This window comes from Arctopsyche grandis, chromosome 8, assembly GCF_051622035.1.
Source record: "Arctopsyche grandis isolate Sample6627 chromosome 8, ASM5162203v2, whole genome shotgun sequence".
NCBI lineage: Eukaryota > Metazoa > Arthropoda > Insecta > Trichoptera > Hydropsychidae > Arctopsyche > Arctopsyche grandis.
In genome coordinates this window covers 15,379,509-15,394,911 of record NC_135362.1, presented here as the reverse complement: position 1 = coordinate 15,394,911, position 15,403 = coordinate 15,379,509, and the positions used below count along the sequence as shown (strand labels likewise).

Sequence of the window (15,403 nt, the reverse complement as noted above, 5' to 3'; positions counted from 1 at the left end):
GTATTGCTGTGCCAAAAGTGAGTATTGGAATCAATAGTTAGATGTTTTTTTTCTATCGATTGTCATTTATTGCTTTAAAATATGTATAATTAATTATCTAGCGAATTTTAAGTCAAAAATATATTTTTTTTTCCATAATATGTACTATAAACTAATTTCGCTAACTTTTCATTTTACCGCGTTTTTCATTATCATTTACCAACAAGTACAAGCAGAGGTTTTAATTGTTTTTTTTTTTAAATGTATTAGTTTTTTTCATATGAATATTGTTATTATATAACGAACAAATGAATCAAAAAAATTAGTAAAAAAAGAAAATGAAAGCCTCAAACATAAAATGTATAATAATTGAAAGGATGTATCCTTGCCCTTACTTGTTCACAATTTGATTCATAAATATATACTTCATTTCTGTCGAAATAAAAAATAATAATTATAGCTAAATTTATGAATATAGAGTGGATATAATAGGTTTTGATAACTTTTCTCAGAACTATACCCATTTTCGTCAGTGGTCAGATAGAGGTCAGCCGGAGAGGTCTCCTTGAGGGTGGCGAGGGCAGTGCAAAGATCCTTGCCTATCTCTTTGAGGTGTCCAGTATTTAGCTGCAGACCCTATAAATTTAAATTGGAAGTCAGTAAAAAACATAAACTACGGTTTAAATAAATCGTGCGATGCTAATTAGTATTCACTATGAATATGATAGATATTGTTTTCTTTGAAATTTATTGCATAGTACGTTTTGACACCTAAATATATCCACGGAATACCAAATGAATACAGTCATCAAATCTACGACGACCACCCTAAGACGTTTGTATCATTTATGAGATATTCAAATTGAAATATCCTTTGTCTATTCGCTGTATACTATTACCTACTGTTTATATTAATATACATATCTGGTGTTCTAAGCTTCTGATTCGAAGGAAATGACCTCATCCTTCGGATCGCAGTTAGTCGTGAGTGGTTGTTTTGTGGCAGGACGGGTTTATTACCTTGTAGGGTCCTTGGTCGAAACCGCAGAAGGACGTTTCCAGGGTGTATGAGAGCTGGACACCCAATTGGCGCCATACTGTTACACGAGCGGTAGCTTCTCTTTCACGTTCAATCTTAAAACTGCAGCTTCCCAATGAAAAGGAAGGACAGCAATGGTGCATCGCCGCTGGAAGACACTGAAATATACAAAAACAAGGTCTAATAGAAATATCAAATATACATACATAGTACCTAATAGTATATAATTTTGGTGTCTTAAATAAAAAAAAAACAGATGTTTACGTGATCAAAAATATTTAGAATAAAAAAATTAAAAATAGCATGCGTTTAATATTAGTATCTTAAAGATATGTACAAACCGAATGTCTGTGTTTTGACGTAAAAATTGTTTAATTAAATTTAATAAAAAAGAAAAAAAACATTCACAATTATATCTAAAGAGGAACACAGTTTTTAATTCATATATATATATTTTAGATTTTTTTTCATTACACATTTACATCGTTTTTCGCACGACGTATGCTTATCGACGGTGTATGATATCACCGACGAGCATACTTGAAGCAAAAACAAAACGACATAACGGTCACGCAAGTCTGGTTTTTCACGTGAAAATTTATCAAAAATGCGCAAAGCATTAAATTGTTTTAATGATTTTTTGCAAGTTGTCGAAAATTGACGTTTAATTCGTCGACCCTTGAGATTCACGGACCTTGAGTTTCGTAATGTCGCCTCGGTATTTAATAATAACGAGCGTGCAATCGAGACATTATCATTCCGTTACCGAGAACACGGTACATGTGTGTTTTTGGGGAATTTTCTTAGGTAGTGTACCGCTCGTGCAATTACTATCATCATCATCATCATCATCATCATAATCGACAGTTTTCCAATTGCAACAACAACAGCATCTCACACGATTTCTACGAGAGATGCTTTTTCAACGTTCGAAAACGTGCAGGGGCGTTTCATCGAAGCCACCATTCCTCGCATGTTCAAATCTGATTTTGAATCATGGCTAAACTGCAACAAAGTTGTACCATAAAAGCAATGGTTGCAGAGATAAAGTATAATATAAAGAGCAAGATGTACACATCTAAATATGGAAAACAGCCACTACACGTGTATAACACTATCTATAAAAAAATTCGAATGTGACCAACCCACAGAAAAAATCCCACTTGATTTTTTTATTTTCATTACAATGATACAAAATTTAAATACTTAAATTTTCTCGCACACATATTTAAAGGGTCCAAAAAAATAAATAAAAATAAAGAAAAATAGAAAAACATTTTATTGCAATAATATTCTGTAAAATAAGCCTCAAAACATGTAGCATGTAAAAGAAAAACAAGGTTTTCCACAAAACATATCATTAAAATTAAACACTACTTCATGCTTGCTTCGTACCAATTTGATAGTTCCGTCGTCTGTTACAAGGGGCATCAAGCTCCTCAACCAGATTTCAGTTAACTTGGATTTATTCAATCTATTATATACTAATCTAGTTGAGGGATTGTTTAATTTGAGATCAAAATGTGTTCTCGCATTTAATTTGTCCATATTTTATTTTATTGTTATCTTTGTTATTTACTTTACATTACCGGCAGCACAGATCAATAGATAACGTGTAATGCTTTCAATTGTGTAGTCACGGGTTCAATCCCTGGCTGTGCTTATGGCCAGAACTTGGATATGTTACTCCAAGTTCGATCGTTTTCTATCAGAGTTTGGCAATTTCTCTCCATTGAAACGGTTTCAACAAATTGGCAACCCTGTCCATTTCATATATGTAATTTAAAATTACGAATTCGCTGATTTATAAAATACGAAATTCGGTGATTTATAAAAAAAATGCTGCAAAAATAAAAAAAAATATCAATAGATAGTCTCTAAGATGCTCTCTAAAATTACTCTATAAATTGTTTATCGATGTTTGTACATACATAATTAGCCAGGACGGCAGGTTGGGGCTTACCTGTTAGGCCTTCCTGGTATATATTATATAAATGTATGTAAATAAATAAATAAAATATTATTTTCATACTCTATTTTTGTATATATTTAGATTTTTTTTTTGTGGCTTTCAATTATTTTTTCATGTATAAATGCTTAGCTATAGTGACGCCTTGAAGTATATCTGTTATATCACCATGTCTTAATTGTAGTAAATAAATAACGGTTGATCTACGAATAATTGTTAAGATTTGTGACTGATTTTAATCGTAAATGTATTTTATTAATTTCGCAATTGATCAAGAAAATTATCAACACAATCGCTGAGCACATTATATCTGTATTACTTAAAAATTAGCCTTACGCTCGGTTCGGTTAAGTTTGTAGTCAATCCTTAAACATCGCAATTTTTTACAAATCATACACAATTGTCCAATATATGATACAACAAAGTTGTGGCCGTATTGAACGTGTCAAATGTTAAATACATTTTATGTACATATGTACATGTATGTACATTGAAAACACTTACCGAAAACACGACACCGTTCTTAAGCTAAGATATTAAACGTCATGTATACATGGCGAAATTGCAACGTTTAAATCGGCGACAAAGTAATATGCACGTATAATAAAATTGCATCGGGCTTAGTTGCCGTGTGCTGGGGGGACACTTTTCCTGATTATTATCCTAATGGCCGACCGTACCGCGACTCGACCATTAAACGGCTGATAAAAATGCATCGACGATTTTATTGCATTTGTTTATGTCTGCAAAAAAAGCATCATTGTTTCAGGCGTAGAGGTAGAGATGCTGGAAGGTCGATAAGGTGGTCGGTGAACCGGCCCAGTATCTGTCTCCATCGTCGGCAACACCAGGTGAAAACCACCGGTAGCTTTAGAGACAAGATGCTTTTGAATTGCACATTCAATGGGCTGTGTGGTTCAAGCGAAGATTATCTCACGAGCTTCCATGCTGAAAATCTTTGGTGAAAATCCACAGCTTCTCACATCTATATATAAGTTTGGATGGGTAAAAATCATTATAGCATTTCAACTTATGGTCATCAGACTTTTGAAAATAACTGGAATATTTTTACATCATTTCTCTATTACCACTCTATATGAAGTCCAATATTTTGAAGTTGACCGAAAATAGCCCGACTGAATTTGATCAAATGTTTGTGGTTTTATTTATTGTATGCTATTTTTCAAAAACTATGTATATTAAGAAAGTTGCATATGTCATGATAAAAAGTTTCATCCTTTTTACTTTATCTACTTATGTATGTACATACATACGTAGCAACAATAGATGAAGTTTTGTGATCATGTGAAAATTTGAACTCGAGATTTTGACTGATTCGAATTTAGAATCGATCACTGATCACGTTTTCATGGTCTAGAAAAAATGTATATGTGGTTGTGTATCAGTGTTATTCCTATCAAACTGAAACTTAGTATCGGTTACTGAAATTCTTATTGATACGACGTAATTTTTTTTCAAATTTTTAAGTTGATTGGAAATGGTGCCTCCCCTTATAGGCGTTTTTAAGTTTTTGAGCTCAATTATTTCCCAAACTGCTAACCTAATCAGAATGATAATTTTTTACATGTAAAAAACCTCAACCGGAAGTAATACTTTTACTCTAGAGAATCGAGGATTTTAAACAAAGTCATGGGTTGGTCACTTATTCAATATTGGTATTTAGAAGTAAAAAATGGATTGGGCATAGTACTTTTCAAAAAATGTACAGTCGAAATGTTTTTTCATTTTTTCCTGTGCTGTTGAGATAATTCACAGAGAGAATTGGCGTTACCAAATAATCTTCCCATTCTAATCAACTTATATTTTTGTTCATCTTCCTATTATTCTTTCTCGTTTGCTCAATTGCTCAATGTTGAGCATCATGGTCATTTATATCATCTGGGATCTGATGGATTTACCTCTACTCCTAGTCCTGTGTCAAGTTGAGAGCATAGTTTAGGAACGACTCCGCCAGTTCTTTAATTTTATCTGACAATCTTACGGGAGACCGTCCTCTTGCTCGCCTTCCCTCTAATGTTCCGGTGAATACCAGCTTCTCTAGACTCTCCACACCCTTCCTGGAAATATGGCCTAAATAGGAAAGAATCCTTTTCCTACATGTTGTCAAGAGCCTCTCTGAAACTGCCAGATCTTTGGGAATGGAGATGTTCGTGTGTCTTGTGGTCTGCCTTACGGGCCACCAGTATTTTTAAATATTGCGAGATATTTCTTGAAATGATGAAAAGTGGACTTATGCTACTTTCAAATATGGCTCTCGACTCCATACGATGCAATGTGGATTACCAGAGGTCACTCCAGATTGATTTTTTTATAGTTCATCTAATTTTTTAAAAACCCAATGCACGAAGAAGAGAAATATCTACGACCAATACCAAGTCCCAAAAAAAAAATTAAGAATCTGATGCATCACTACTGAATAATAGCTTTGTCTGGTTTTTTAAAATGCCACATACATATTATCAGTAGAGAATCAAGTAAATGGGGGGCCCCCAAGCGCATTTTAAATTTGAGGCCCCAACTTCAGTAAAAAAATGCTATCATCGTTTTTTACCAAGCTTTTCATTAGGATTTTAAAAAACTATATTTTTTTTATTTATTTACTTCCTTGAAACACTAACAGTTTTTGGAATAAAAAGCTACTACATATTTTAAAATACTATGTTAAATAGGTATTAATTTCATTTATTCTTGGCTTACTAACGTATTGTGGACAATGATAATAATTTGTACGTTGTAAATTTTGGTAGCAAAGGCCCATTTCGCGGCCCCCAAGATTCGGGGGCCCCAAGCGCTCGCTTATTTTCAATGTATGTACATATGTACATATGATAAACCGTTGCTGCATATGATACATGATTTTTAGGCAATGTCATAACGAATACAATTCGACTTACGAGATAATTGAGCGGACCATCCGGTTGGGTCATCTCAGCATCCTTGGAGCACCAGCTCTGCTGAGGTGAGCATCCGTAAAGGAAGACGTTCTTCTTACGAGAGTGACCGTGGAAATCGCAGTAAACGGAAGCTGGCTTCTTCAACGCTCGCGACATGTACTCGAGCAAACCCTGAAAAAATAGAAGACCAAGTTCACGCATTACTCAGGAATGATACCACAATACCGTTGCGCAATTCGAGTGCGAATTTCCCATGATGCCATGGAGAGGGGGGGGGGGGAAGAGGATACAATTGGGCGCTTCAACGTTTTGTGAGAAACTCTCTCACAATTCACCATCAACGTGATGTAATTGGCTTTGTGAACTTGACTGCTCGCATATTACGCAAAACCATACCAGTTATTTATGTTATACATAAAATGATAAAACATACCTGGCTACAAATCTGGTAGCTAGACGAATGCAAGCGAACCTTGAAGGAAATGTGCAATGCGAAAATTTGCTATTAAACTCTATGTAATTTGTTATGCTTGGTATATTTATAATTTTGCAATAGCCGACTAAGTATCATGATGCGCATTTCAGTTACAGCATATTCATTGCGGTCAAGAGCAATGATCTCTTTTCAAATACACGGATACACACGCGTACGAATGGGATAAGAAGCTGTTAACCTTTTCATGGGCAAATTCGTATCAATGTGATGAGTAAATGTATCGAAAATCAGAAACGAAATCGAATTCAGAAGAGTATCATTCACGAGTCCTTAAGATGCAATCAAACAATGCGCATATGTCGTTTCATACATTGGACATGAAAGCTATTTATAAACAACTTTTATGGAGCGCGTTCACTTAGTAAAGATACGCTTTTATGTGCAGAGATAAATCTACAATTGTTTGAAAGTGATATTCATTGGTTTTTAGGCTTGCGATCGAATACATATATATACAATTTCAGACATACTTTAGTTAATAAGCGCATTTGTGAATTTTCCGATGGGTCACCGTGAAAATTATTGAAATTTTAGCTGGTTTTGTTTGTGTTTTCGTCTATCTCTGTATCTATTCCCTTATACGATTCATATTGTAGTGTTAACAACTTCGATAGTATTCCCTTTGAACTAGGTAATATGAATGAATGTATTTATGTATATTCTGTTGTAAAAAGGCAAGGATAATCTTTAAACAAGCTATTTTGACTTAAATTTCAAACTACGTGTCAATACTGAAATTTCAAGGTATATTGATACCGGCACAGCACAGACCAGCAACTGCACGTAAACAGCATTACGAAAAATATTATTTAGTGCTTAATAGCTATATATGGACACATTCATATGTTCCGTAATATGTGCGTGGAATAGCCGACACGATCTATTCATATTATACAGCAGTACATGTCACAGTAACGTATCAAGCAAATCCTATTTTCTTTGGCCACTGTGGAAGTGTTCACGCATAACGTGGCGAGTGCACTCGAACTAACGAAAATGTTGCCATTTGCATATGAATATTTTCAGAAACGTCATATTGTGACAATTTTGATTCGGCGATACTATGCAAGCAATATTGCACCGTATCGTCGCACTTTGTATTGTATAAGCCGATTTTGCCTCGCATTCGGCCAAAACAAGCTTGAACATGCCGAAACGTGTGCTGCTGTATAGTTTGAATATAAGTAGTCTTTTCCGAGCACTGCTATGTCGGGCCGTTGACGTGCAGTGCTAGTTAATATATGTATGTAAATAGACCGTAAAACAATGGTGTCACCCGGTGAAGAGTGCGGAGTGACACGAAGCATTTTTGGGGTGAAACGGAGTTGTTTAAATTGAAAAACGCTAATTCGACATATTCGTTGTCTGACGGTCCTTGAGCGGCTACAAGCCTCATTGCAATTTCTGTATATACATATATACAGCCAGTGGCGGACTGGGACTGAAATCAGTGCATGCCAGGAGTCAAAGGGGGCCCCACCCAGGGTTAAAATAATTTGTCCCCCCCCCCCATATAACAAAATTTTCTTCTTTCCATCACGCTAAAAATCAAGGGAAAATTTTTTTTTTCAAAATTGGGAATAAACAAATTTAGGTACAAGAAAAATGGCAAAAGCAAAATAGATCCATAGATTATATTGTATATTTCGTTTTAACCCTTGTCCTAGGTAAATATAATGCATCATAAAAGAATGCGGCATAAAATCGGCTTTTACTTTCGGTAGAAAACAATCAGGGACGTCATTTCAGCTTTTTCTTTGGGGGGGCAGGGCAGGCAAAGATTGGTCAAATTGAATTTTTTTTCAAAAAATCTTTTTTATATCGGAATAAAAATGGAAAATATTCTTTACCTTATTGAGTTATAAAATATGAAAAAAATAAGCTTATTTTTGAAAAAGTAATTATAAAAAAATATTATGTAAAAAGAGAAAAAAGCGCCGCAGGCGAAAATTTTTTTCCACAAATCTTTACATAGTCAACATTAATCGACCATCAAACTGATTCTCCAAAAAACTATCAATTAACTTAATTTCTACCGCCTGTCTTGTCACTTTATCTATGTACATATGTACGTAATAACATTAGATAAAGTTTTGTTTTGTTTTTTTTCAAAGCACATAGCAGTGATTATTTTATTAGTTACCCAAAAGTAACATACATAAGAAATACACGTAGCATTCATAGATCCATAGTATCTCATTAATCATTAAATTCATAATATTTTCTAAATTCACACTATTCCTTAATTTAGGCGAGTGCCCCCCTATGGCCCCCCCAAATTACGTCCCTGAAAAAAATGCATAATATTTTCAATTAATGTTAATCGAAAATCGGGATTTTGGGGAGGGGGCCCCTATCCTATATTTCTATTTACATGGATGTGTCTAGATTAGGAATAGATTTTATATTCGGAAACTGTTTAAAATTGTGTATTTAAATCTTACTATATCATCGAAGTATAATCAAATGTTATTTTGAAAGTATGAAGTAAATTTAAATCATCATATCAAAATTGTTTTAAGCAATTCAGTTTATATTATTCACGAAAATTTGTTTATTCCCATTTTTATTTCAGTAGTTAGTTGTTACATAGGTATTGGTATATACATAATCTTGAGGTTGGAATAGGCCCGGCAAAAGGTCCCACGCAAATGTTGAAACTTACATTTCAAGCCTAATAAAAAAAGTTAACCGATCCTTGGGCTGTTAAAGCAGGTATTAGTTATTTGTGTATATCGTAAGAAATTTGTTTTGTTGAAATACCCAAACTTTAGGTCCTAAAGTTGCAATATCCTATACATTTTTACACACGTGAAATAGTTAAAAAGTTATTTAATTTTACTGAGGGCCCATATTTTCTAACAGATAGTGGGGCCCACATGCCATCGGGCATGTTCGCTTGTATGGCCAGTCCGCCACTGTATACAGCTTTCTGTATATATAGAGCTTTCTGTATATATACAGCTTTTTGTATATATATACAGCTTTCTGTATATATACAGCTTTCTGTATTTATACAGCTACCGCGGAATCCGTCTGGTGCAGCTATATATAGCATCAAATATGAACCATAATTGTCTTTTGTTCAAATTCCTGAGATATCAGTGTATGTACCTAAATGTAAGAAGGTTAACTGATTACTGAACTGATTGCATCTCCGTCTTACTGAAGACGGAGATGCAATCCAGAAACAACGTGTTAACTTAGCTTCTCTTTTGGCACTTTTCTCTCGTATAAACAAAAATTAACAAATATTAATAATTAATAAAATATATTTTTAGTTGACACCACCACACACCAGGTGACAGCACCCCCAGCGACGCCATTGGTAATTGAAAGATAGCTAACTGAAGTAAGATAAAGAAGGATTATCATTTTTATATTCTAGTCTACATATTATAGTAACTCCATTTTATTGCAATCCATAAAACTTTACGACGTCTACTTAGCTTTTGCATATAATATGTAGTATACCTATGCATAAAATGAAAAATAGAATATATATTTATCCCCATTACCCATTGATTCAACGATAAGTAGACCTTTGTAAGGCTAAATAAGTTTATATTAAAGATTTACGAATGTGATTAATCTGCAGACGGACAACTTTATGCGATGCACTTTTTGTTCGATCGAATTGCGCGAGCGCACGTAACATGGCGCCGCGCATATTGCATAATGATTTACGTCAGGTTAAAATGGACGCTCGCCAAGTTCAGGATCGGTCGTCCTGAATCGATCTTGGCGTGCGTACACACACACACCAGCTCACCTTGGTATGGTATATGTCAGGATGAAGAATGGGGCTGGGTCGGCTCCAGCGTCGGTTGAGGTCCTCGTTCGTCAGACCGCATCTGTAACTAAAAACAACAATAACTTCAGTTGAAATATCGAAAATTCTCTTTTTAAATGGATTCACATATATAAGTTTATTATACGTACATAAAATAGTGTATAGATAGTGAGAGTAGGGGAGCGCAATAGTATCAGTCTGTTATTAATATCGGATTAAATTTTGTAGTTATAAATTGGAAGCGGTCGTTCGAAAGCGCTTTACACAATATAAATAAAAATGACGTGGATTTATGTGAAGAGAGCTTTAAGTCTTGAGAATAAGTCCAATTACGTTGGAAATGATAGGTTTTTCTCGTGTCGGACGATGACGAAGATAATGACGATGCGTGCGAGGATGCACCAGGACGGAAGCCTCGTCCGGTGCGTCATCCTCGAGACCGACGTCGTCAATCATGACGGTCGTCATGTAAATTCGCGATGTCATCAGGTATGCCTGTCGTCGAATGTGCAGATTGAGAGCTAAACAACTCGTATACTCTACGAATGACGAGCATTTCTCGGGTTCTTATAAGGATAGTACTGTCTCCATTAGAGTTGCCAACACGAGTACTCGATAGTCGGAAAATCGGAGATTTTTTTAAACTTTTTTCGATATTTGAACTATTCCAATTATTCCATCGAGTACTCCGGTAGCAAAAATTTGTATTTTAGAAAATATTTTTGCCCAAAATATTATACATGTAATCCGATTTAAGGTGTATTGAAATTTTTAGTTTAGCTGCCTGTATCCCTGTTGTGGGTAGGTATGTAAAAAAGATAAAGATAAAAAGATAATAAATAAATCTAAAAAAATTGTTTCTGTAAAAAAAAATCGCCCAAAAACAGGAATGGGAACGGGAAAACAGGAATTATTGGCATTGCAACGCAATAATTTAAAATATGTTCGCCTCGCCACCTGCGTTATTATGGTAAAATAAAGAAACAATTCAATAATTTCCGATTATCATTACCGTAATTAAATTTTATAATTAAGTATTAATTTGAAACTGAAACATTTACTTATCGAAACACATCGAGAAACGGGAACGGGAACGGGAATTGGATGCGTTATTGTGACATTGCAACGCATGCCGGATTCAGCTAGTCTTTAATAAAAATTACGGTACTAAGAAATTTTTGGTACTTGTAATGTATGTAAATATATGTGGAATTTGAAAATGAAACTCATTTACTGACAAATGTAAGGTTCAAAGGAAGCGTTTTACTTGAATTCTTTGTATTTAAAAATCTGTACTAATCGAAACTTAGACGTCGAAAATTTCAATTTTATCCTTTCTTCGAAGCTACATAATATAAAACGTATGTTTTAATATGTACTAGTATTTAGGCCCTATATTTTTAGCCACATAACCGTTACAGTTTAATTTATATGCACATACAAATAATAAAGAACTATCACAGTGTTATGAGAAGGAAAAAAACTGTATTTTTTGATCCTGAAATATTTTTAATTTTTAATTCCCGGAATTCCCGGGTACAAATTGGGGAAACGTCGAGTAATATGGCATCATTGTTCTCCATCATTATGTTTTATTAAAATATCTGATGTTTAAAATAGGTGATAATAGATGTAATGAAGCGGATAATTCCAATATTACTGACGCTACTATTTTGCAACTTTTGGTGGAAAACACTGTTTTTCTTTTATAGGAATTAATATTACTATTTTACATTCATATGACTATTTTACAGCGTCTTGTTATAATAAACATTTTTAGTAAATTCATCCTTAGTTCAATAATTATCACTTTGCAATTCTTTGCTTAGCCAGCAACATATGTAGATCAGTGGTTAGCTGTAATGCTTTCGATTGTACGGTCATGGGTTCTATCCCTGGCTTTGTTGTTGGCCAGACCTTGGATATGTGATTCCAAGGTCGATCGTTTCCGTTTCCAAGGTCGAGTTTGCCAATGTATATGATTTTATTGGAAACAGTTCCAACAAATTCGCAATCTTGTCTTATTTCTCGCAAAATTTGAGCTTACAGTATCTCATAATTTGTTGATATTTAAAAAATGCTGCAAAAATTTGTCCATAGACGTCTCTATGATGATTGTAATTATTGTGATCGATGTTAGTAATTAGCCTTGAACAATACTTATGTACAATGTTGATCATAGATATTGTGTTAATAAAAATGGGTGCATAAATAAATCAATAAATTATGTACTAAGACAACAAGGGAGTTGGAAATCAGCGAATTTGAATTTTTTATAATGTGTTAAAACAAAATATTTAAATCGAATAGGTTTATAATATTTAAATCGAAACAATTGTCTTATTGTTCGTGGCTGATGAAAATCACTAAAGTAACCTTTTTCAACCCTGAACTCTTCCTGAATATGATTATGATAAATACGTGATTGTTGCAACACGCAACGTATATGTCCATATCCATATACATACATACATATGTATGTAATTTTCATCTGACGATGCAGTTTGAAATAAAGAAGATTTGGGTACCTACATATCTATGAATTTAGGAGGGGATTTAAACTGAAGTATTGTTCAACAAATAGAGTAATAGTCTCTAGGCCTACAGTTTGATATTAAAACAATTATAAATGCCATAATCGTAAATGCCGAGGCTGACCTTATGATATTGATCAATTTAAACGCATAATAAAATTAATGTGTTTCTGAAAAATACAGCCATTCACCATCCACTGCTGGATGAAGGCCTCTCCAACACGATTCCACTAGTCACGTCTGTTTTGCGCAACCCTCATCTACTGAACCCATACATTTTTCTAATTTCGTTTACGCATCTTCTTTGCGGCCTCTTAAATTCTCTCGGGTACCATTCTAGCACTTTTTCTGTCCATCTTTCGTTCATTATTCTAGCTACGTAACTAACAGTTTTAATCTCTTCACCACTATATCCACTACCGTTTTCATACTTCTGAACCACGTATTCCATTTCATATCGCTTCTCGTTATGCTGAGCATCCAGCGTTCCATTATTATTTTAGTATATTGGACTATCGAACATCTTGGCGTTAAATTTCTACATATGTACCAGTGGCGTGCTGTGAAATTCTCCCTGTTTTTGTCGCACAGTCTTATTAATGTGAGCGCGAAAAGGATACAAAGGGACTAACTAGGTGACATCATACCGAGTTCCCTTGTATCCTGCTCGCACACACATAAGAAAGGCTGTGCGACAAAAAAATGAGAATTTCACCGTACGCCACTGATATATACATAAATATATTCCTATTTAACAAAAACAAACGACAATCTATGTATATTTGAAAATAAATATATGTATATGTATTTGTACAAAGAATCGGAAATGCGTTGTTAATTCATCACTATCAAAATTCCTGCTTTACATTCCAAATCTAATAAATATAACTGTTGTTTTATATAATAGTAATATAATGTAATTCAATCTCTCAACAGATAGAAGCTATTTAAATTCATTAAAAATCCACTAAAATAAAAATATCAAAATGAAACAATGAAATTTAACACGTTGGAAAATGTGTGTATGAAAAAAATAGTACATAAATATGCGTGACGCAAACCGCTAAAGAACAAACGCATTCTTTTCCGATAAGAATCTTCTCGCACAGTGTTTAATAAGTTTTCGAGTTGTGCTCGCAACTCGAAAGACGGTCCAAAAAGTAGCACAAAACAAAACTCGGGGAGGAGGTCTTGTAATTTTAGCGCATTTTTTCCTGAACGAGTGCAGCCCCTAACGTTAATAAATCGAACCGAGCCCCGACACCTGGCCGGAGCCCGATACACACCTATAAATACCACGCCTCGGGATACAGCAGGATTCTCATCAGATTCGTACAGCCAGGACCCTCCATGAGTGCGGCAGGATGAGCGTGTATAGCGATTTGGGTCCGACGACCGGTTCCAAGAATAGATTAGATCAGCAAAAAGCGCTAACAAAAGCTAAGTATTTCAAGGTCGAAGACTACAATGACTTTTTTCTTTTCCAATTCGCCAATCGCGCTCGCATAAAGCTCGTAAATTGTGAGGGATGCGTCGCGGTATGGATGCTAAATCAGAGTCGCGGATAGTCCGCCGTAAACGTCATCAGAGAAGTTATGTATGTTCGGTTGAATTTTTTTTACATATGTATATGATATTAACGATAAATAGAATAATGAGCAAATACATGCATACAATGTAGACTAAATAGTAAATTGCGGGGCTTTGGAGAACGAGTCGGGCTATTTTGGTTATATCCAGTAGTGCAGTGCTAAATAAAAAATAGCCAGGGCGGTGTTTTGTTGACGACCCCCCCCCCGTTTTTTTCGATACTTCAAAAATATGTATCCTAATATTGGTAGTTAATTGGTAGAAATCCCAACTCAATAACATGAGTGTGTGTGTGCGCGTGTGCGTGTGTGCGTGTGTGTGTGTGTGTAAGTTTTATAAGGAGTGAAAGTCATCAATTATCAATCATCATCAATGAATGTTAAATATCTCGAAATTCCAAAATAAGCCTTAGTGAAAATAAAATGAAAATGTTCTTATGAATATATGAGCCGTTATATTTGAAAGTGGCGGAAGTCCAATTTTCAGTTCCAAAAACACTATTTTTGTTTGGTTTCAATCACAAATTGTTGTCATTTCTCTTAATTCCAAATTTCCAGAATTTCGGGAAAGCAGAAGCCATCAGTATTTTTAAATATTGTTAAACGCAAAACATTATGTTTAATGTTTTGCGAGATATTTCTCAAAATGAAGAAAAGTAGATTAGTGTTACTTTCTTATATAACGGCCCATATATAGAAAAAATATATATATACACGTGTATATTTGATACATAACGAACAATATAGCTCAGTGGTTAGCGTATAATGCTTCAACCTTAAAGGTCCAATCTCTGGCCCAGTGTTGCTGGTCAGACCTTGTATGTAGGTACATATGTGTATTAAAAATCGGAGTTCAGGTGGTATTTTTTTAACGTCTCTGGTTTAAGCAGCCCTGGAAAATGAATTTTTCCACTCGTGCTTTTATCGCGTGTCGCTCTGTGCTATTACTTATGGAACATCCATTGAATAAGCGACGTGCATATGTATAACGGGATTTAAAATCGTAGTTTTCGCGTTTCCATCTTGCACGAATAATATAAAATAAAGCGATGATGAATTTCTCGCGTCAAATCGCATCAACGGCAACAA

At 34.5% G+C, this 15,403-nt stretch overlaps 1 protein-coding gene across 1 annotated transcript in view; it reads right to left on the bottom strand.

Annotated features, from left to right (window-relative positions):
* LOC143915853 (cytosolic carboxypeptidase 1-like) overlaps positions 1–15,403 on the bottom strand; it is a 74,539-nt gene that overhangs the window by 1,631 nt on the left and 57,505 nt on the right. The window contains exons 20-23 of the mRNA XM_077436674.1: positions 10,171–10,258; positions 5,903–6,073; positions 1,000–1,176; positions 500–615 (exon numbers count right to left, since the gene is read on the bottom strand). Coding sequence (XP_077292800.1) covers positions 500–615; positions 1,000–1,176; positions 5,903–6,073; positions 10,171–10,258 — 552 coding nt within the window. The remainder of the gene's footprint in view (positions 1–499; positions 616–999; positions 1,177–5,902; positions 6,074–10,170; positions 10,259–15,403) is intronic.